Raw genomic sequence first — 20,579 nt, forward strand, 5'->3', positions numbered from 1 at the left:
CAGTGCTGGTTGGGGTTTTTTTTTTTAATCCTTTGAGCTTAATTTTTATTACACCCTTTTCAGAGATAACTTGCCCTTCTCTGATGGTCTTTTCTGTCTTGTAAAAAGCCTTATGGATCTCCCTGTAAATTTAACAGCTCAGGTGAAGTTGGAAACCTGGTTTGGTTCACATTTTGAGGCATATGCAGAAAGTCTTGAGTCTGGTCTCCAGGTTATAGGTAACTGGTTATTTTTTCCATTCCTGTTAGTCCAGGCACAAAGAAGGGGATTCTTGGCTAGAGAGGGGAACACAGTGATCTCTCCTGGTACAGGTGGGTACCTGGTACAGGTGGGTATGGGCTGGTAGCTTTATAAGACCTTGACTGCAGTTGGGGTTCTGTGAATAAATGATTGGGAACCTAGTGATTTGGAATCCAGCTGGGTGGGGATGGGTTGATTCTTGCTCAGACTTTGCTCCCTGGTAGCTCTGTCTTGAGTTGGATCCAAACCTGCTACCTACCTGTCTTGCTTCTGAATATTCTGGGCTCCTCTAGGACAGGACCTAAGAGTGCTAGGTGCTGGCCAGGATGTGCCCTAGGCTGGTTGCTGTGGCCTCACAGAACCTGTCAGACCCCTCCCGGATTCCATTTCTCTCCACACCCCCTGCTCCTTTTCTTGTGTAATCTTCCCGACCTTCCTGGTACCCTTAATCTTCCCAGGACCTTGGAGACTGAGGCAGGAGAAATCGAGCCGGGCAGGTAGGTTTGAAGGGTTAGCCTGAGAGGCCCAGGGGAAGCGGCGGCGGTTCCGCGGGGTGGGCCGCAGCTCGAGCTGCGGCGGGCCTGGCAGCCCACGTGGACAGCGGAGTTCTGGCGTGGGGGGCCTGGACCGCCTCCCAGCCTCCTTCGGAGACTGCAGGAAGAGTGACTCATCCACACGTCCTGCCTCCAGCGCCTCTAACTCGGGCGGTTTGGTGCCGGGAAGTACGGCCAGGTTGTTGGAGGCCAGGCCTGCGCTTGGAGGAGGGCCAGGACCCGCAAGCCAGAGGTGGGGTGGGAGGCCGAAGGGAGGGGGTTGTGGCCTCTAGAAGGCTTGCTGTTGGCCTCCCAGAGGGAGGCGGGGTGAGATGGGAGGGCCTCTACCCTGCAGGGGTGGGCTCGAAAGAGATGAACCGCAGGAGTTTCTAGCGGCAGATGTGGGGCGGGGTAAGGGGGAATACATCTGTAGCTAGTTCGGTCCCCACCCTGCCCCGGGGAGCCCTGAGTCACCGCACCGCCGCAGGCTGGGGACTCGCGCCCTGCAGGATCCAGCTGGGCGCCCCCCTCCCTCGCCCTCCGCGAGGCTGGCTGCAGCCCCGCCCTTTTCCCCGCCCCTCCCAGCGCGGGGCGTGGGCGTGGGCGCTCCCGGCCCCGCCCGGCTCGCCACCTGCAGCCAGTGAGAGCTTGCGCGGTGGGGAGGTCTCCCGTGGCAGAATCACTTTCGTGACGTGCAGGGGAGGCTCGCGCAGGAGCTGGCATCCCCGCGCCCAGGGTGCGGCTCAGGCCGACAGGCGCTGGGGTCGCGGGGTGGAAAGGGATGAGGGCGCTGCGAGTGGGTCGAGAGCTGAGGACAGGGCAGGGTCTTGGAGAAAAGGGATGGGGGAAAGAGGAGACTGTTTCATCCGCTTACTGGACAGATTCTCAGCGCCTCCAGAAAGAGAGGGTGAGAAACTGGAGAGGGGCCAGGGCTCAAGAGGTGCCTTTGACTGCAGATAAAATCTTTACAGAGGCTAGAGTGTCAATGGGAGGCCGAGTCTTGGTTTAGCTTGTAGATAAACCAGTAGATACTGGTCAAAGCAGCCATTTATTTTAGCTTTGTTGGTGCTTCTGCTTAAGTCACTTATTAAAAAGTCAAAAGCCTTTTAAGTTCTTCCAAGAAAGACCTAGATTATCTTTTCCTCATGTCCTGGTTGGAGCCGGAGCTGGACAGCTGCTGCTCACACTGGGTCGGACCCATCCCACCAGCTGCCCACATGCCCCAAGTGTGCCAGTTCCCCTTTTGAAGGGTGGGGGAAGGGTCTAGAATGTTGAAGGGAGAGGCTTGAAGTGCTTTGAAGACTCCACCCAGTCATTTCTGAAACTGATACAGTGGTTTTCATGGCAACCTTTCATGGCATGTCCTCAGAATGCAAACTTTCCCTCCAAACATGAAATGGATTTTCCTGGGTGAGTGTGGCTTCCCTGGTTCACGCATCAGCGGTACCTCCGGGACACTGTCACTTCCCCCACGTGATTTGATCGGTTCTGTGTATGTCAGAATGTCATTCTGGGGCATCCACTGTCTTTATTCTTTGCCTAATGCTATGGAGCTAAAATATTGGCGCTCCAGAAAGGTTAGAGAAACTATGCCACCTGCTCTTGTCTGTTTGCTCTAATCAGGCTGGCATGGCTCCCAGAGGAGGCCGTGTTTTACTCCAGTGGACTGACTGGGGTGTCCCAGTACCTCAGCACCTGAGGGATGGGTGGAGTGGTGGGTGATGGCGGTTGCTGGAGAGTAACCCTATATTCACTTGAATCTCTTGTAAGAGGGAGAATGTCGTGGGTAGTTAGGGCTGGGTCAATGGCAAAGGTATCCTTGGTGACCCTGGATCTCTAGACATTACTGGATTTTTTTCATTCTTGTAGCCCCCTCCCCTGCTGTAACCACCCCTTTTTGTTTTCCTAATTTCCTCGGGATTCCAAAGACAGCCTGTTGACCTTACTTTGTTTTATACAATGGGCAGGCTTTGCGCTGAGCCAGAGCTGGATGGTCATTCAGTGTTTGGGGCTATTTCTGATCAGATCTCCCGTGGAATGTGCCTCCCTCTACTTCCAGCTGCCCCCTCCCCTCCGCAGCAGGAACAGCTGTCATGTGAGGGCCTCTCCCGCTGGCTCAGCCCTTTTGCAATCATCTGGCTGGCTCTGCCAGGATGGGGGTGGATAGTGAGGATGGGCAGAGCCAAGGGGTAAGCGAGGGGACATGGCAGGTCAGGGGAGCCATTGGAGGGTAGGGAGGGCTATGGAGTGGAAGGCAGAAGGATTGCCAAGGCCTGCCTGGAGGAGTGGGAGCCAGGTCGGGGAGGTTAGGGCACTCATCAAAGGGACACGGGGGCCCACACTGGAATTGGAAGCTTTCTAAGTTGTAAGGGAGAGTTGGTTATAGCGGGACCTTGGCTGGTCATTCTCCACGGAGATCTGCATTTCCCTGACTCACAGGGGAGCCTCGGGGTGCCTTCCTGCCTGTCGGCCTCTGTGCGGGGACCTGAGTCACCGAGTTGCCTGGGGTGTTGGCTGCCCTACGGTGGCCTTGCCTGTGCCCATGCCCCGCCCACTTCTACTGTTAGGACAGGGGTTAGCAAACACACCCCTTTTATCCCACTGTGTTCAATAGCAACTCTCCATCTCTTTGACTCAGTCTTACAGAATGTACCTCTGGGAGACCACAGCACGTAGTCCCTGTCTTTCACCCAAGAGGAAACTGGAGTCCAGAGAGGGAAGTGACTTATCAGGGGTGCATGCTTCTCTTTCCACAGTTCTTGTAGCCGCTCAACTGAGTCACTTTTGCTCCCAAAAAAAGAGCAGAAGGGTGCTTCTCCCAAAAGTGGTGGACAAAGCACACTAGGTTTCGGAAGCCAGAAAGAGGGTGGTATCAGCCCGAGAAGGACAGCCCCGACCTGAGTAAGGCTCGTGGAAGTGGAGCAGGTCCTAGGGCAGGGTCAGCCCCAGCGATCCAAGTCCCTGGGGCGGCGGGCAGAGGGCACAGGGTGTAGCAGAGGCGGGACTTCGAGTGACAGGAACCTCAACTATGTGGTGACTCAGGCTCTGGGCAGCCTAGGCCCTTCCTTCCCCGCTCAGTCTGATCCCCTTAAACTGGACTTGGGAAGTGTGAGCAGAGGACGTAGAGGGAAACCCGGGCTGGTCTCCCCTTCCCCGGGGAACTGGGGGGAAAGCAGAGGAATCTGGAAAGTGTGGGAGAAAGGCAGAGTCCAAAAAAGGGGAGAGGAGACTGGTGCTCCCCTCTCCCGGCGCCTCCCTCATGCTCCCCGCTCCCTGCTGGGGAGGGGAGCTGGCTGGGGCGTTGGCTGCTTCGTTCATTCCAGCTCCCTCCCTCGGCTCCTGTTTACAAGTCCGTCCGCCCAGTCCCTAGCTCAGCTTTGGGCTTTTTTTTTTCTCTCCCTCCCTCCCTCCCTTGACAGTCTCATTCAGTCCTGTTTTGCCACTTCTTTCCCTTAATCCTGGGTCCCCATTTCCTGTTATCTTTTTGCTCCCCCAGCATCCTAGCCCCAACAGCGCAGGGCCATCTAGGAATCCAGTTGTCACTGTGCATCCTCCCACCCCACTCTCCCTGCTCCCTTTTTGCCCCCCTTCACTTGCCCGGACAGCATTTCTTTGCCTTCTTACCTCCCAGTCTCTCTACTCAGGGCCCTGGGTCTTGTCTCTTGTTCTCTAATCAGCTTTAACTTGGGTTCTGCTTGGGCCTGAAGATCTCAATTAGGACTGAGTGTAATGGGAGGGTTTCCGGTATCCCAGCTGTCAGATCTGAGCAATTCAGGAACTCCCTATTTGAAGCCTGAGCTTTAAATACAGGCTAGGATTTGAATTGAGCTGGAGGAGAATGGGTTGTCTTGGCTTCCTATGTTGAGTTTGAGTTTGGAGTTTGAGAATTGCTTAGAAAATAATGTTTGGATCCCAGAATCACCCAATAAACTTGCTGCTCCACTGGGGAAGATGATAGATTAGGAATCAAAAGTCAGAGACTTCCCTGGTGATCCAGTGGCTAAGACTCTACTCTCCCATGCAGGGGGCCCGGCTTCGATCCCTGATCAGGGAACTAGATCTCACATGCCAAAACTAAGATCTGGTGCAGCCAAATAAATATATATTTTTCAAAGAATTGAAAGTGAATGGAGACGGGCCTGGTGCTTGGCAGGGATGCTCATGTCTGAGCTGGTGTGTTGTATAGGGTGAAGAAGGGGGTCTGGGAAATGCCCTGTGACTCAAAAAAGGGGTGACAGTAATTTCTGTGCTCCTAAGGCTGACATGCCAAAGGGCCCTCAACTGGACGAAAAGTCTGCTTTCAAAGAGATTGAGAACAGATTGCACCTTTCACTTCCTTCCTGGGATCAGAGTTTAAAAGCCATGATGACTCGTAGAGCAATCGCATCTTTTCTTCCTCATCATGCACTGATTTCAGAGAAGAGGACTGTGGGGAGAAGGGAAGGGAAGGGGAATCCCCTGGCACGGGGCCTGCCCACAGAGCGCCCCTTTGGGGTTGCTATGGAAACAGGCATAATAAGAACAAAACAGAGGCACGTTGCCTGGCAACACAGGAGTCCAGGGTTCATCACACACATACTACCTACAAATCAGGGAACCCCCGGGGAGGGAGTGGCACTTTTGGCGAAGCTGGGGTATCCCAGTGATGACAAGTCCTAGAGCTGACCTTGCTTTTCCAGTGGGTCTGGAGGACTGTGTGGTGTGGGACACTTCTGAAGGGCAGTGGAGCACCAGCGGGAAGGCTGAAGTCCTCTCAGATCACTGGGTAGCTCTTACTTTGATGGGGAAATCTGAAACAATGTTCAGACGGAGGGAACTCCTTTTAACTAAAAAATAGTGTGTCTTTGTGGGGGGAGTAAGATATGGGTGTAAAAGATCTGGAAGAAAAGATGACATCCAGTTTTTCCAAAGCATGGGACTCACAGTACAAGGTAGAGTAGCATCAGAGGCTAGATCCTTCTGGACTGAGCACCTGGGGGCAGGGATTCCATCTTGTCAAGGACTCCGTTACCTGTACCACCACCACCACCATCACCTACCCCTGGCCCAGTGCTGGACACAGTAAATGTTTGTGCAAAGCTGCATGAGAGAACTACACATGGGGGCTGAGAGTGAGGGGAACCTCGTGCGGTACAGGATGCTGTTGTATAAAGAACAGGAACTTTGGGGGGAGTTCTCTGGTGGGCCATTGGTTAAGACTCCAAGCTTCCAATGCAAGGGGCGCAGTGCAGGTTCGATCCCTGGTCAAGGAACTAAGATCCTACATGCATGGCCAAAAAACTTATTTAAAAAAAGAAGAGCAAGGGCTTTGGGGCCAGTTATATCTGCAGTTCTTTCATTCATTCATTCATTCACTTTTTTAGCAAAGTATTCTGGCGTGATTGCTAGGTGCCAGCCACTGCTGTAGACACAGAATACGCAGCAGGAAACAAACAATGCCTGCTCTCCTGGAGCTTAGATGTGGATGGGAGCTTTGAGTCCAGCTTCTGAAGGTTATGTGATTTTAGGTAAATCACTGCCCCTCTCCCAGACCATTTCCTTCCTTCGTGTGAGGATTAAATGGGCTGACACCCTAGGTGCCTACAGCAGTGTCAGACAAGATCACCATGAAAGCAGCTCTTGGGGAGGAGGGGTGAAAGGCGGGGGCTACAGCAGTAGGCAGAAGGAGAAGGGGTGGCAGAAATCTCTCAAAGTGTTGCGTCTCCAGTTGCACCATTGAAGACTGTTGAAAATATTCCCTTTCCCTGCCAGCTTTGGTGTGGCAAGTAGGGTCATGGCTTTTTAGGGGCAGAGTCTAGTTTACCCCTTCTGTATCCTCCTAGCCTAGAAGCGGGGAGGAGCCACTCCCCAGGACCACCTCCCACCGGGTATCCTGACACTCGTGCCCCTGAACCAAGTACCTGGACAGTAATCCCTGCTCTGCAGCTGCTCCCCAGACCGGCCTCTCCTGCCTTCTTCTCTGTTGACCAAGAGGGTGGCCAGAACAAACAATGGAGCTGATAAGTTGGCTCTGAGCCCAGGACACCAGCCTCTGCTCTTTCACTCCTGGGGGGTTGAGGGATCCCAGCTGAGTTGAAGGCGCAATATCCACACCCTCCCACACTCTTCCTTTCCTGTTCCAGCCCCTCCCTCCAAATTCCCATGGCCCTTTGTGCAGACCCCTATCTTTGTGGCATATGTCATATCGTAGCTATCTTTCTGAAAAACCTGTCGATCAGCTCCCATTTTAACATGCATTGGAAACCCTCACACTTTCAAGGAACCAAATGATTCATTTTGTAAAGTTAATACTCCTCTGATAAATTGTTAACTGTGGTTATTTTGGGGGAGAGGGACTAGCTTGGGGTGGAGGGAATCATCTACTTTTTACTGTTCTGCTTTTCTGTACTGACATCCTTCACCCTATAGAGGTATTGATTTTATCTCCGAAACCAGTAACAAGGATTAATCAGACTTGTAGGGTCACAGGCCACTTTATCTGTATTCTTGGTCTATATTTAAAAAGCTGAATACATGTTATTTAATATGAAATAAAATTAAAAAAAAATTGATACTGGAAATAATTAGCTGTTAGTTTTATTTTTTTAAAGCATCCCAAAGTTGAATTTTTTTTTCTTTAAATAAGGTAGGTGCTGGGAAAGAGAAGCAGACCACAATGGAGGTGGAGGTGATTCTAAAAGTCTGGGTTTCTGATTCTGTGCTTGTGATACAGGTGGTGGAACTGCCTCTGCTCTAGGTTTGAGTCACTGTGTGTGTGTGAGAGAGAGAGAGAGAGAAAGAAAATACGAGAGTTTGCCAGTGCCCAAGTCTGTGCTTTGACTATGTGTCTCTGCATGTCTGTGCCGGTCTGAATGTCTACACACGTGTCTCCACCTTTCTGTGTCCATTATCTGACTGCCTGCCTGTCTGTGGCTCCTTTGGCTGGGTCTTCCCTCCCCCACGCCTGTACCCTATGCCGGTAACTGGACCTGGGACACAGCCCCCAGGGCTGGCAGCGGAGTTGGCTGTTGGGTATTTTTAGCCTGTAAACATGTTTGCCATTTCAGAGGACAGGGCCGCTGGTCTCAGCCCCAGCCCACTCAGGATGGTACAGCGAGCCAGGTCTTCTCAGGTCTCCAGCCTGGGGTCTCACTTCCCCAGCTTTCCAGAGGAAAGAAAAACTGGCTCCACGTGGGCAGTGGGTGGCCATCCAGAAGGGAGGATAAGAGGATTCATGGGGGAGAAGAGAATGAGGGTGAAGCCAGAAGGCCCCCCGCACCCCGTCATTAAACGTTTAATAAAATCTCCGTGTAGTTAGAAGTGGCTGTGGGAAATGGCTGTAAAATTGGAAACTCAGCGTCCAGGGGAGTGGGGCGGTGGAGGAGGGGGTCCGAACAGAAATAGAGGAAAGTGGGGGACAGGGAGGTAGGCAGCGCGGACTCTGATCCTGCAAGGGGTGCGGGCCTGACTCCCGTGTCGCTGCAGCGGCCAGAGCTGCACGGTGGCGCGTGGGGCGCTGGTGACCCTGACTCCAGCAGGTGGGGCCAGCGTCTCCAGGCCGGTTCTGGGGGCGGGGAGGGGCTGAGGGGCGCCCAGAAAGAGGGAGGGGGAGAAGTGGGCGCGGCTGCGTGAAGAACCAAGTGAAGAACCTGGGGCCTAGGATTAGAAGGGTAGTGGACAGCGTTGAGAGAAAACTCAAAGGTCCACTTCAGGCTGGAGGTTGCGGCTGAATCACTCAAGCCCCTCCAGGCGCCGGACCCCTTGGGTCCTTCCTGCAAAATGGGCTGCTTCGCAGGTCCAGCTTCCAAGAGTTTCTTGCAGAAGAAGCCACCCGCCTAAGTCAGGGGGCAAATCCAGGCCCGGCGGGGTCGGGGTGGGCAGTGGATGGGGGCTGGGGAAGGCAGCACCTCGGATGTGCCGCGCCCCCGGGTCCCCGCGACCCCCGTGCCCTCCCAGCAGCCCGCTCTCGGGTCCCAGCAGGGTCGGCCCGGCTCGCCCGTCCCAGCCCAGCTGCGGCCCCGCCCGGCCCCGCCCTCTCCCTACAGCTCTGGGCAGACCCGCCCGCTGGAGCCGGAGTTACAAGAGCCGCCTCCGCGCGCAGGGGCCCGGCCACTCGGAGCAGCTCCGCCGCGGGGACTGCACCGCCCGCCCTGCCGGACCCGCCCCGACCGGGGCTCGCCGCCTGCAACAGCCGCAGCACCGCGACCTCGGGCTCCGCGCCGGCTATGGCTGTGCCCTGGGGCTGAGCGCGCAGGTAGGGGCCTCCGGCGCACCTTGGCGCGATCGGGGAACGCGACGCCGGGAACGCGGGAGGGGAGGTGGGTGGCAGGACTTGGGCGAGGCTCTTTGGGTGGGTGTCACTGTGAAGGCTCAACTTGAAGCAAGGTGGGCAGCCCCGGGCCGCCACCGGGAGGCCAAGCGTAGTGTCCTGGAAAAGGAGCTCCGCCTCTGGAGTTGGGGCGCTGGAAGGGGCGCAAGTCGGGCAAAGTTGAAAAAATCCTCCGAGGAGCGGTTTGCTCCAGTCCGTCTGTCTCTCGAGGGCTGATCGTTGTCCCTGCTGCACGGCCGGGCTCCGGTTCTTTGCCCAGTAACCCGTCCCACCCCCTCCTTCTTCATGGGGCGGTGGCTCGGCGAGCTGCTCCGCGCCTATTCCGTGTTTACTGGAGAAGTTTCCGAGATCGCGGCGCGGCCCCTCGGCCCCTCCCGGCGCCCCTGCGCCCCCGCGCCGCGCACCCCGTCCGCCGTCCCTCCCCGCGCCCCACACCTCCGCCCCTGACTTCGCGTCCCGAGTCCTCCGTGCCCCACCCAGTTCTGCACCACCAGCCTCTCCCTTTCTGGCTCCCGGCGGCCCCTCAGCCTCCCTTCGGCTGCCCCGCCCTAGTCTTGCCCCTCTGTGTTCCCAGCTCCAGAAAAAAATCCCTTCTTCCTCTAGGGCGGCGGAGCCGGGAAGTTTGCAGCGCGCCCCGCGGCGGGACGGGTGGGAGTGGGGGTGGGGGACATAATTGGGGAGATTCTTGCACTGGGGGTGGGCGGGGAGTGGGGTTGTGCAGCGGTGCGGCCCTCGGGACCGCCCCTTCCCCTTCAGAGGCGGCGCTCTCTCCCCAACCCCACTCCCAAACCCGTCCGGGCGGGATGGCCCCCGCCCCAGCGCCTGGCTCGGCGCCAGCAGCCTGAGGAATGTGGTGGTTGGAGCCGGTGACTAATTCAAACCAGAACTCGGGGAGGAGTGGCGAGGGGTAAAGGGGAGGGGGGCGACGCGGCTTGTGTGGGAGGCGGGGGCCGCAGTCCGGCGGGCGTAGGGGCAGGAGGGCTCAGCTCCCCTCCCCGGACCCCTCCGCTCCCGCGGCGCGCTCTTGGGGCGAAGGCGGAGGGGCGAGGTCCTGCTGGGGAGTTGGAAAGTCTCCGGGCTTAGGGTGTGTTCGGAGAACTGTGTTATATAAGGCTTTCCCATGCCGGGAGAGGGTGTGCAGAGCGCGAGGGCTGGCCCTCCGCTGGCGGGCTCGGTGCCCCCTGCAGTGCCAGGGCCCCGGGATGCGGGGGCGCAGCCCTTTGGCGTCGCTGGCCACGAGGGACACGTGGGTCTGAACAAGGCTGATTCTGCTCCGTGGGTGGGAGGGGAGCCTAATGGGCAGAAGGGGCATCCAACTGGACCCCTGCACTACGTGGGGAGGGCACTGGCGCCTCTGCACGTTGTGGCCCCAGAGAATTGTGAGCCTCGTGTGTGCCTTTCGCAGGGCGTGGCTGCCACCCAGGAGGTGGTGAGGTGCCCCCAGGGAGCCTGCTGCTGGGTGCCCTGTTCTGCGGAGGGGATCTCTGAAAGGCACCGTGGGATCCTCCCGTGCCAGCGAGGTCCTTAGCGCAGGTCCTGGACCTTTGGAGGAAAAGGGACCCAGATAGTTACCTCCGGGTTCTGAAACAGTTTCCTCGACTAGGATCCAGCCTCTGACTGCAGGGATTGTGTGCCCTGTGCTGCACAGCCTAGAACATGAGAGAGACTAAGTTGATTTGGGGCAACACAGTGATGCATTGGAGGGCTGGGGTGATATTAGAAGGCAATGGAGTCAGGGGAAAGGAGAGAGGTTGAAGATGCATTGGAAGGCATTTTAGGGCCCCCTCACCAGGGCTGGGTCTAAATTCGGGGAGTAGATTCTCCTTTGGTGCTCTCTCTCTTCTGCCCCGAGGAGGGAAATCCCTGGGGCAGGGTGTGGCACTCACTTCCTTTCTGAAGCTCAGTGGGGAAGCTTCCTTCTGGTTGGCCCCCAAGGATGATGGGTTGGGCTAGCCCTTGATTCGGGTGTGTATGCCGAGTGGGGAGAGAAGGGAGCCCGCGGCTGAGGGGTGAGGTGGAGGGGAGAGGATGGGCAGGGGGGTGGGGGCATGAGAGGTGGGCTAGCAGAGGACGAAGGGTCTGGAGTATTGGCAACGGGGATCGGAGGGTGTCTGTGGCCCTCCCCAAAGCCTTGTCCTTAAAGGTTATACGCAGCGACATTGTTCAGGGAGCCAGGACACATAAGAAGCCACATAGGTGGGGCTTACTGCCGATGCTGGGGGGCCCGCAGCAGTGATTCGGGGGTCCTTGTCGGGGCAAGTTTGTGAACAGCTGAGGACTTGAACCAGCCAGACTCTGGTTGGCTCCCCTCCCACCCACGGAGCAGAGTCAGCCAGTTGAGGGGAATGTGACTGCAGGTCCAGGGCTCAAAGTGGGACCCAAAAGAGTGGCTTCTGGGAGACCTGTGAAGGGAGATGGCCGTCATCGGTCAAGGGCAGGGAATGGGCTGGGGGGTCCCAGGGTCACCTTCATCCCAGGAAGGCCTTGGCTGGGGGTTTCTCAGGCACCACCGACTTGGATTCCTAGGCTCAGTTGGAATGGGCTGGCTGGCCCTGGCCGAGCACGCCACCCCGAGCCTGAGGAGCTGGTTTGAGAGGTTGGGGCGAAGCTGTGGAGGTGGAGGAGTGTGTGGGTCTCTGGGGCGTGGTCATTACCTTCCTCAGCGCTTGGGAACCGCCTGAGGACAGGCAGAAGCAGACTGGGAGAGCTAGTCCGACTCCTGCTGGTAACTCTCCCCTGCTGACTCTCACCTCCCCACCACACCCAGGAAACCCCAGCTTCTCTCTCTCCCTGGAGCTGGGCTGACCAGGGGCATGTGCACACGAGGCAGGGGGGTCGCCCCTGGAGAAGGGTGGGAATGGGACGTTTCAACTGGTGTTTGCTAGGGCTTTCTGCTCTCCCATTGCCCCCCAACAGGCTTCATCCAGGCTCCCAGGGAGCTGGCATTTCCCCGGGCTCTGACATCCCGCTGGGCTCCTGGCCTTCCTGAGCTGACTGGTTTCCTCCGGGCTTGGGTGAGCCTAAGAGGCACAGTGTGGGGAGCAGGGGTCTCCTGCGTGGGCCACAGTGGGCTCAGCAGGAATGTGTGTGTTGATGGACCCCCACTTCTTCCCTTCAGCTTCCAGACGGCCAGATGGGCTGTTGTAGGGGTGGTCCCAGCTCTGGGGTCACTGTTTCATGGTGGCCTTGAGACTGACTGCTCGTGTCAGAGCTGAGAAATAAGTGTTGTTACCTGTGAGAGGGCGTCTCTGGCTGGCGGGCCGGTCCTGAATGTGTCACCTCTGCTTGCGTCTGGGGCGCAGCGGGCAGGGGGTAGCCGTGGGCCTCTGCCCCGGTGGTGGTGGAGGTTTCATGGGGGCTGCGGGGGGAAGGACTCCAGTGAGTTTCTCTGTCTTGGACAGTTCTAGGCCCTGGAGTTTGTGTCCAGAGGCCTGAGGGAGGGTGAGCACAGGCCTGGGCGTGAGGCCGTGGCTGATGGAGGCTTCAGGGAGGGGCATCCTGCCCTGTCCCCTGGGGGCCGGAGCGGAGGTTCTAGGGGAAGGGGAAGCGCCTGGCTAGGCTGGGGGTGGCTCTTTGGCCGCTGGGCCGAGCAGCCTGGCCGCGAGCCCCTGCACTAGCGGGGCCCGGCCGCTGGGTGGAGAGCTGGACCGTGGTAGCTCCCAAACTGTAATCTATCCCCCAGGGTGAGACTGGGCGAGGGAGTGAGCTCACCCCTCCTCAACTCAGCAGGGCGCTTCCCACCCACCCACCCACCCCACATCCTTGAGCTGGTGTCTTCATCCTAGCTGTCCTGGGTCAAGGCCCACTCTTCTCTGGAGAGGTGGCTAGGTGTGGGGACTGCTCGCATGGGGAATGTAAAGCTGCCCCAGAGCCCCCCCCCACTCCAAGAACCCCCCAGTCCCACAAGGAAGTCCCTCTGGGTCAGGGAAGGAAGATAGAATCTCTCTTCTGGCTGGAAGCTTGAACTTGGAGCACTGGGGCTAGGGGAGTGCGAGGGGCCAGGGGACAGAGGTGGAGAAAGACCGCTGGGCCTAGTCCTGGAAGCAGCTGGCCCCAGGGGTGGGGGTGGGGAGCTGCCCTGGAAGCTGAGGTGCAGGGAAATTCCAGCATGGCGGTGAGGGGCCAGGGAGAGGGACTGGAGGGGAGGAGAGGGCTGGGTGATGAGGCTGGAGAAACTTCTTCCTGGTGGGAGGTGTGGGCGGGGCCAGCAGCCCAGGCAGCCAGGGAGGAGCTCGCAGGTGCACACAGACTCTGGACACCAGGTTAACAAGAAGCAGGCTCCCTCCGTGATGGACCGGGCTTGGGGCTGCCCAGACTCGAGTCTGTTGTGAGCTGGTGGAGGCAAGGACTGTGAGCCTACTCTGAGCTGGGAGGGGTTGGGGATTCAGGAGTGTCTCTGCATGCATTGGGTGGGTCGTTTGTTGGCCTTGCAAGTCTTTGATCATCTCGCCAGTGCCCATATTGCCCGTGTCTTGCAACATGTTGGTCAGATTCTCGATGATAATTCAACCTCCCCAACACACACACCCTATGCAAGTTGAAAGTGACCCTAGGGGTGCGCTGCCCAGAATCAGCTGACCTCAGAGTTCTTGGTGCCAGCGTAGACTCGGGAGATAACTGTGCAATCTACTCCATTTAGAATGGGACAGGGTTTTTTTTCAGACCGAGGTCTGGCAGCTGCATACATGGAGGTCCATTTGGAGGTTTTAGCACCCAGGAGAGAGGCCACCCCTCTCTTCCTCCTTGTCCTCTGACCTGGCCCCTGCCTGTCATGGCTGTTCCCATTTCCCAGTGATTGGGAGTGTTTGCCTTAACCTGCTGGGGCCTGTCTCCAGGTGGGCCTGTCTCTTGGTCTCACCTGCTGGGGTCCAGAGAGTCTCCAGGTGAGTTGGGTTCTGGATAGCTCAGGACTTCTGAGTCCTAGGGACATAGTGCTGATGAGCCTAGAACCACAAGGGCCCTCAGATCCTGGGCTTTGGGAGACCTGGGGCTCTGCCCATTCTGGGTTTGGGGTCTCCGAGCTGGGTCGGGACGAGGCTGGTGTGTGGGCACAGAGGCTGGTGGCCACTCACCTTTCCTCCTATGCTTGTGACACTTGATGGGCATCACTGCTTCCTGGGGGTCTCCTGCCCCTACCCGAACCTCAAGCCCTCTCTTTCTTGTGTTTTAACGTCCCCTGAAGCATCCTGGTCCCACTCTGTGGGTCTCTCTTTGGACGAGTCTGGAGGCCTGTCCGCCCCCCTGTGGGTGTGTCTCTCCGGCTCTCACTGGGCCTCCCTCCACGTAGATCTCTCTCGCCTGTGTATCTCCCTTGTGCATCTTTCTCTGTGGTTTCTCATCCTGTGTCTATGTTTATTCGTGTCTTCATCCCTTTCCCTGGTTAAGACTGTTGGCCTCGGAGTCAGAGATCCCTGGGCTTGCATTTCACTTCTGTCTCATACTCGGGCAAGTCATTTAACCTCGGGGCCTTTTTCTGCACTCTAAAATAAGGATATTAATTCTTAATCACATGGGATTGTTTGGGAAAGAAAGGGGACCCCAGGCATGGAACCAGCACAGTCCTGGGGCACTATGGGAGCTTGGCAAAATTCTTTCTCTTCACCTGGGAGGGGTTGTTTCTTTTAATGTGGCTCTTTCTCTTCCTCTTTACTGCCTGGTAGGTGTTCACGAGAGTAGATGGCCTCTCTGGGTGTGTCTCTCTTTTCTCTGAATATCCCAGCCCCTGGCCCTTGGCTCTGTGTGTGTTCATGGCTTTCTGGCTGGTGGAAGTCTCAGCTCTGGTTGTGAGTCATCTTGTTCTCACCTTGGGGTACTGCTTCTCCGGGGCCTGTGTGTCTGGTGGGTCAGTTTGCCCGTGTGCTGGGTAGAAGTGTTGCTGTCTGTGTCCTCCCCATTGCGGGCTGGCATGCTTCTTTCCGTCTTGGCATGTCACCTTTGATGTCCTGCCTGTGGAGGGCATATGCACAAACTCGGGTCCCTCTGCTGTGTATCTTGACTTCAGGTGTGGCGCGTGGAGGCACTGAGGCGTACGGACCTGACTCTCAGGGTGTGTGTGTGTGTGTATCAGTTCCTGTCGACTTGACGCTGACCCTGGCTGCGAGGTTGTCTTTGGCTGCTGCAGCAATTAGGCTGCGCCCCATCCCTGGCTGTGTTCACACTGGCTCTCGGGCAGAAGGGATTTCCTGGGACCAGTGGGAGAACATGGCCTTCTAGGGGGTCACAGCTGGCGGGGACCATCTTCCCCGGGCAAAGGGTCTGCTTCCTGGTCTTCTCCTGGGTCTGCCTGGGTGTTGCCCACCCAGGGCAGAGATCTGCAGAGATGGCATGGGCAGAACCCTGCTGCATGCACATCCTCTTTGTGGTTTTGAATCATCAGGGCAGCTTCGTTCTTCTCTAGCTGCTTCTGGCCTGAATACTTGCCCTCTGTCCCTGCAGCCTCAGATGTGCCTCCTCTGCCTTGAAGCTGGAGTGTCCCTGCCACGTCACTCCTTTTTTTGCCCTCCAGGCAGCCCTCTGCCTTAGAGGGTCTCCACTCTAGCCCTTCCCACCATGAAGGTTGCTGTGAGCTGGTGTCAGGTGCCAGGGGCAGTTGGCAGACCTGGGCATTCTAGGGCCCCAGCATTCCCCCATTCTCAGGGCTCCAGACCCCACTCTCCCCATCTGTCAATAGCAGGCAGTGCCGTCCCACAGAACTTTCTGCAGTGGTGGCAGTGTTCTGTATTTGGGCTTGTAATATGGTAGCCATGCGTGGCTGTTGAGCTCGTGAAATGTAGTTCCTACAACCTATGGGCTAAATGTTTAATTGAATTTAAGTTAGGGCTTCCCTGGTGGCTCAGATGATAAAGAACCTGCCTGCAGTGCAGGAGGACCCAGGTTCAATCCTTGGGTGGGGAGGAGCCCCTGGAGAAGGGAATGGCAACCCACTCCAGTATTCTTGCCTGGAGAATCCCACCGATAGAGGAGCCACATGTGGCCTAAGGGTTCTTCCAGCTCCAAGGGCTTTGAGAGCTTCTGACCCTTGAGGAATGTGTAGAATTCCCCAAGGCTCCAAAGACTCTGCTTTGGGCAGCAGCAGGGTGGAGCCCCTAGCCCCCCGGGAAAGTTGGCTTCACCTGACATATGGGAGAAGAAGGAATGACCCCCCTGGGTTTGCTACAGGCCCCAAGGGTGGGGGAGACCACGGGCTGAGATCCAAGTGCAGAAAATAGGCCCTTGCCACTGTGGCCTCGAATCCCCTGTCAGCACCCCTGTGTACCGCCAGGTCAGATGGAAGGGGAGGGGAGGGGAGTCTTGCCTGGCTGTGCCAGGAGGTGAGGCCTGAGCCAGGGCAGGCAGGGTGGTTGGCAGCCCCACCTGGCTGGGAAGCCAGTGGGTGCCCCGCCAGGATCAACCTGCAGCCTCGAGTTCAGCGCCTCCCGTTCTCACAAGCTGTGGTCCCTTCTCCACTCATGATGTCCTCCTCATTAGCCCCTGGGGTGGAGGCATGTGGCTGATCCCTTCTGAGCTTCCCACTTGGGCTTCCGGGGGCTCTGGGCTGGGGGCTCTGGGCCAAGCAGCTGGCAGGGAAGCCCATTGCTTCTTCCTGGAGCCCCAGCCCCTCCGGCACCCAGGGCCCTGGCCCATGAAGCGGGTTTTAGGTGTGACCCTTGGCGTGTCTGGAGCTGTTGCAGCCGCAGTGACTCACTGGGGAAGGAGGGAGGGTGGGGCTGAGATGTGGGCGAGGGTGAGCTTACTGGCTCTCCGCCCCCCTTGCCGGCTGCTGGCTCAGCACCAGGATGCGAGGCTGAAAAAAGGGGCCCTGCTCAAGGAGGAAGAGAGGGTGCCGGCGCACTCAGTGGCTTCGGGGAGCTGCAGAGCCCTTGGGTGGAAGCCTTTTCCTTCCCCTCCGGGTCTGGCTCCCCCCTTGTCTGCCGGGCTGGCTACTCAGTGCTGGAGGCTGGGGGAAGGACTGTTGAAGTCCTGGCTTTTGCTGTTTCTCTGTGGGAAGGGTCAGCCGGCCTTCGGTAGGAAGGGAGGAGGTGATTGCCCCAGCTGACACCTGTGCCAGCAGGCTGCCCGCTGGCCTCTTGGCCGGCACCTGCGCTGACATAAATACCACACGAGGGAGTACAGGTGGTTGGGGAATGGTGTCTGTGGCTGTCTTCATCGGTATTATGATCTGCCTGACATTGGAAGTCCTGCGTGCTCATGAATTTCCATAAATCTTATCCTCAAAGGCAAACTCAGTACCTTCAAGATCCCGTTTAGATTTCATCCCCCCTCCAGAAGGCTCCCAAACCTTCTGGAACATTCTGAGGCCAGATTAGTCACGCCCTGAGCACCTTGCTCATAATTTATATCTGGGACAGGAACTAAATCTTTTTTTTTTTTTTTTTTTTGCTTTGCCATGTGGCATGTGGGTTAGTTCCTTGATTGGGGCTGGAACTTGGCCCCTTGCATTGGGAGCTCGGAGTCTTAACCACTGGGCCATCAGGGAAGTTGCGAGAACTAGGTCTTTTAACTCTCCATATGTGGCCCATGGAGTGCGTTTGGAGGATACATCAGTGATGTTAGGTAACAACCTCGCGGAGCGTGTAATTCAGAGCTGGGCTGAGTGCCTCCGTCCCTTTCTGGTTTTCTCTGCAGCGGCCTGTACAATGATACAGGGGCGATCGGTATGCATGTATTAATTGATTGGTTGGCTGATTTCTGGATGTCAGCGGGTTTTCGGCTTTGGGCGAAACTCTCCACGACTTAATAGCGCCCCCTCGCGGTTTCACAGACGTGCTTCTGGGTGGCTGCCGCTGCCATTTTGTGTGGGTGGCTGGAGGCTGGAGGCCCGCCTGCTGTCTCCCCGGGTGCCCCCGCAGCCAACAGCTGTAGCTGGAGGGTGTCTTTGCTCCTCACCTATGGGGACCTGGCTCCGGGCCCAGCCGGGGCAACCCGATGGGCCCTGGCTTGCCACGTGCCTGAGATGGCGCCGCTGGACTGCAGCGTCTCAGGCTTGGGCCAGTGCTGAGGGGCCCGGGGCCTCCATTGCTCAGCCTCTGCCTGTAGCAGGGCCCCTGGAGCTCCAGTTGGCGAGTGTCCCCCTGGGCCCAAGGCCGGGTTAGACAGGGTGACCCAGCGTCGCTGACCTTTGGCCAGCAGCAGCCCGGCTTGCAGGTTGCCCATGACCCCCAGGGCTGGAGGCTCTGAGGAGGGGGGTCTCACACTGGTGAGAGCTGCACACCGGATGTGGTGTGTCAAGGGAAGAGTTACAGGCTCAGAGCCCAAGCATGTTGCTCTCTTATGGTGGACCCCGGCCCGCTGGCCTCTCTGAATCTCAGTTTCTCCATCTGCGCTGTAGTGCAGTAACATCTCCCTCCTGAAGCTGTTCCAAGGGACCCAGTGAGGATGTGGATTTGGGGAGGCTCCTGTGGGCCAGAGCTTTCCACTCATGCTCTTTCTCCTTCCTTCAGCCCTCATGGGGATCCTTTATTGTCTCCATTTGCACAGATGAGGAAATGGAGGTTCAGAGAAGTTAAGTGATTTGGCCTGGGTCACACAGCTGGCAAGATGCTGTGCCAAGATTGGAATCTGAGTCTGGCCTCTTCCAAAGCTCCTTCCCGTGATCCCAGCCTTGGAGAGTCACGTGTGAACGGAGTTGATGACAGTAGCGGGGTTGGGGTTTTGGTTTGGCCCCAGCGGACCGGACATCCAGCCATCTCTCTTGCAGAGCAGCTGGGGCGGGGCTGCGAGCGAGCCACCTGTTGAGTGAGAACCTGATCGTGACCTTTCCCCTAGACAGTGTGACCGAGATTCCCAAGAGATATCCTGAGGAGAGAAGAGGAAGGAGGGGCGGGCTCCTGGCAAGGCATCCGCTCCTGACCCAAGTCCTGCGAAGGTCAGTAGGAGGGAGGGGGAGGTGAGTGGGTAGGGAGTGGGGAGGGTAGAGACCTGGATGGGCTGTAGCACAGAGCATGGGGCGGGGAGGGGCTTGGATCGGGGTGAGGGGCCGGTTACCTCCGTTGTGGTTGCATCCACTGGCCCATTTCCGATTTCCCCCTTGTGCCTTGGGAGCTTGCCCACAGCAGAAGCCGGGACCTTGGAGACAGTGCCCCACTCCTGGGGGGCAAATCCCTGGCCTCCTCATCCCCCCATAGCCTTCCACCCCCACTGCCCTGAGCTCTGTTTCGTTATCCCAAACAGATGGAGAAAGAGGAGGAGACGACCCGGGAGCTGCTGCTGCCCAACTGGCAGGGCAGCGGCTCCCACGGGCTGACCATCACCCAGAGGGATGATGGCGTCTTTGTGCAGGAGGTGATGCAGAACTCCCCTGCGGCCCGCACTGGGGTGGTCAAGGAGGGTGAGTCTTCTCGGGGTGCGGGCCAGGGCTGGGGTTAGTGGGGAGGCTGGTGGAGGGGAGGGTGGGGGGGGCAGCACAAGCGGGTGGGTGGCTTTGGAGTGCCCGGTCTCAGTGGCATCAGGATGGTCGGTACCCAAGCCCTGCCCTCCCCTGCCCACTCTTTGTTGCTTGTTCATTCACAGTCCTCGTAGGAGGCGGTCCCGTGGGTTGGAGATGTTGTGCGTCCTCTGTTCTGACTCCACCACCCAGGAGCTTGGCCACTTTGGGCCAATTAGTTGTCCTCCTTGCCTCAGTTCCCTCATCTCTACCATGGGTGTTACCACACTTGTGAATCAGTCCAAGGGCCCAACGCAGAGTTCTGGGTTGTGGATTGTGTCCCTGAGACTCTGGGTGGTCTTACCCACGTCTTGCTCCCTCCTGCTCAGGGGACCAGATTGTGGGTGCCACCATCTACTTTGACAACTTGCAGTCGGGTGAGGTGACCCAACTGCTGAACACCATGGGCCACCACACCGTTGGCCTGAAGCTGCATCGCAAGGGGGACCGGTCCCCTGAGCCTGGCCAGACCTGGACCCACGAGGTCTTCAGTTCCCACAGCTCCGAAGTGGTTCTGGTGAGTTCCTGGCTGGCCGGCTGCTCCCTGAACTCCTCTGGCCACTCAGCTCCCTTTCCTGGGTCTCGCTTATCCTTCCTTGCTTTCACTCTCTCCCTCTGCTCTGTCGAGCCAGCCTATTTCTCCTATTCACGTGTGGCCGCTACTGCTGCTAAAAAGTCTTCCGTTGGTCTCCTCAGAGGCCCCTGTGTGTGGGGACCCACTGATCAGTCTGGTCCGAAGTGCTGGGAGGCAGGTCGGCTGCTTTGCGAGGATCTTTGAAAATTATTTTCTCGGTGCCCAGCTCTGCCTCCCAGACATCATTTTTCTGTTTCCAGAGGCCTGGACTCGTCTGTGAGTCAGAGGCTGGGCAGCGAAGTGCCTGAGGGACGTTTCTCTGCTCCTTCCAATGGCGTGTTTATTTAACAAATAATGAGTCCCTCAAAGTGGAAGTGTTAAGCCCAGCACAACCGGGCTCCACTGATGCTGTCCGAAGGGTCCCTGAGAGGGCTCCCCTCTGGATTAAACAAACAAGGCCAGGCAGTTGAGAGCTGAGAACTGAACTAAGTCAGCACAGAG

General features: G+C 57.7%; 1 protein-coding gene and 1 long non-coding RNA gene across 5 annotated transcripts in view; one reads left to right on the forward strand and one right to left on the reverse strand.

Annotated features, from left to right (window-relative positions):
• The first annotated feature begins 8,856 nt into the window (after positions 1 to 8,856).
• The window catches only part of AHNAK (AHNAK nucleoprotein), a 31,209-nt gene continuing 19,486 nt past the window's right edge, over positions 8,857 to 20,579 (forward strand). For 2 of the 4 annotated variants that reach the window (XM_055581045.1, XM_055581048.1), the window contains exons 1-4: positions 8,867 to 9,006; positions 18,847 to 18,946; positions 19,252 to 19,408; positions 19,834 to 20,021. In XM_055581045.1, coding sequence (XP_055437020.1) covers positions 19,252 to 19,408; positions 19,834 to 20,021 — 345 coding nt within the window. In that variant the 5' untranslated portion in view covers positions 8,867 to 9,006; positions 18,847 to 18,946. Of the gene's footprint in view, positions 9,007 to 18,778; positions 18,947 to 19,251; positions 19,409 to 19,833; positions 20,022 to 20,579 lie in introns of all 4 variants that reach the window. The other 2 variants (XM_055581046.1, XM_055581047.1) reach the window with 2 other exon arrangements.
• Positions 11,352 to 12,953, reverse strand: LOC129652433 (uncharacterized). Its single transcript, XR_008714543.1, has 3 exons — positions 12,835 to 12,953; positions 12,314 to 12,439; positions 11,352 to 11,483 (listed from the first exon to the last, which is right to left on the reverse strand). It is a non-coding gene; the product is annotated as an uncharacterized LOC129652433 (long non-coding RNA).

The sequence above is a fragment of the Bubalus kerabau genome, chromosome 5 (genome assembly GCF_029407905.1).
Source record: "Bubalus kerabau isolate K-KA32 ecotype Philippines breed swamp buffalo chromosome 5, PCC_UOA_SB_1v2, whole genome shotgun sequence".
NCBI lineage: Eukaryota > Metazoa > Chordata > Mammalia > Artiodactyla > Bovidae > Bubalus > Bubalus kerabau.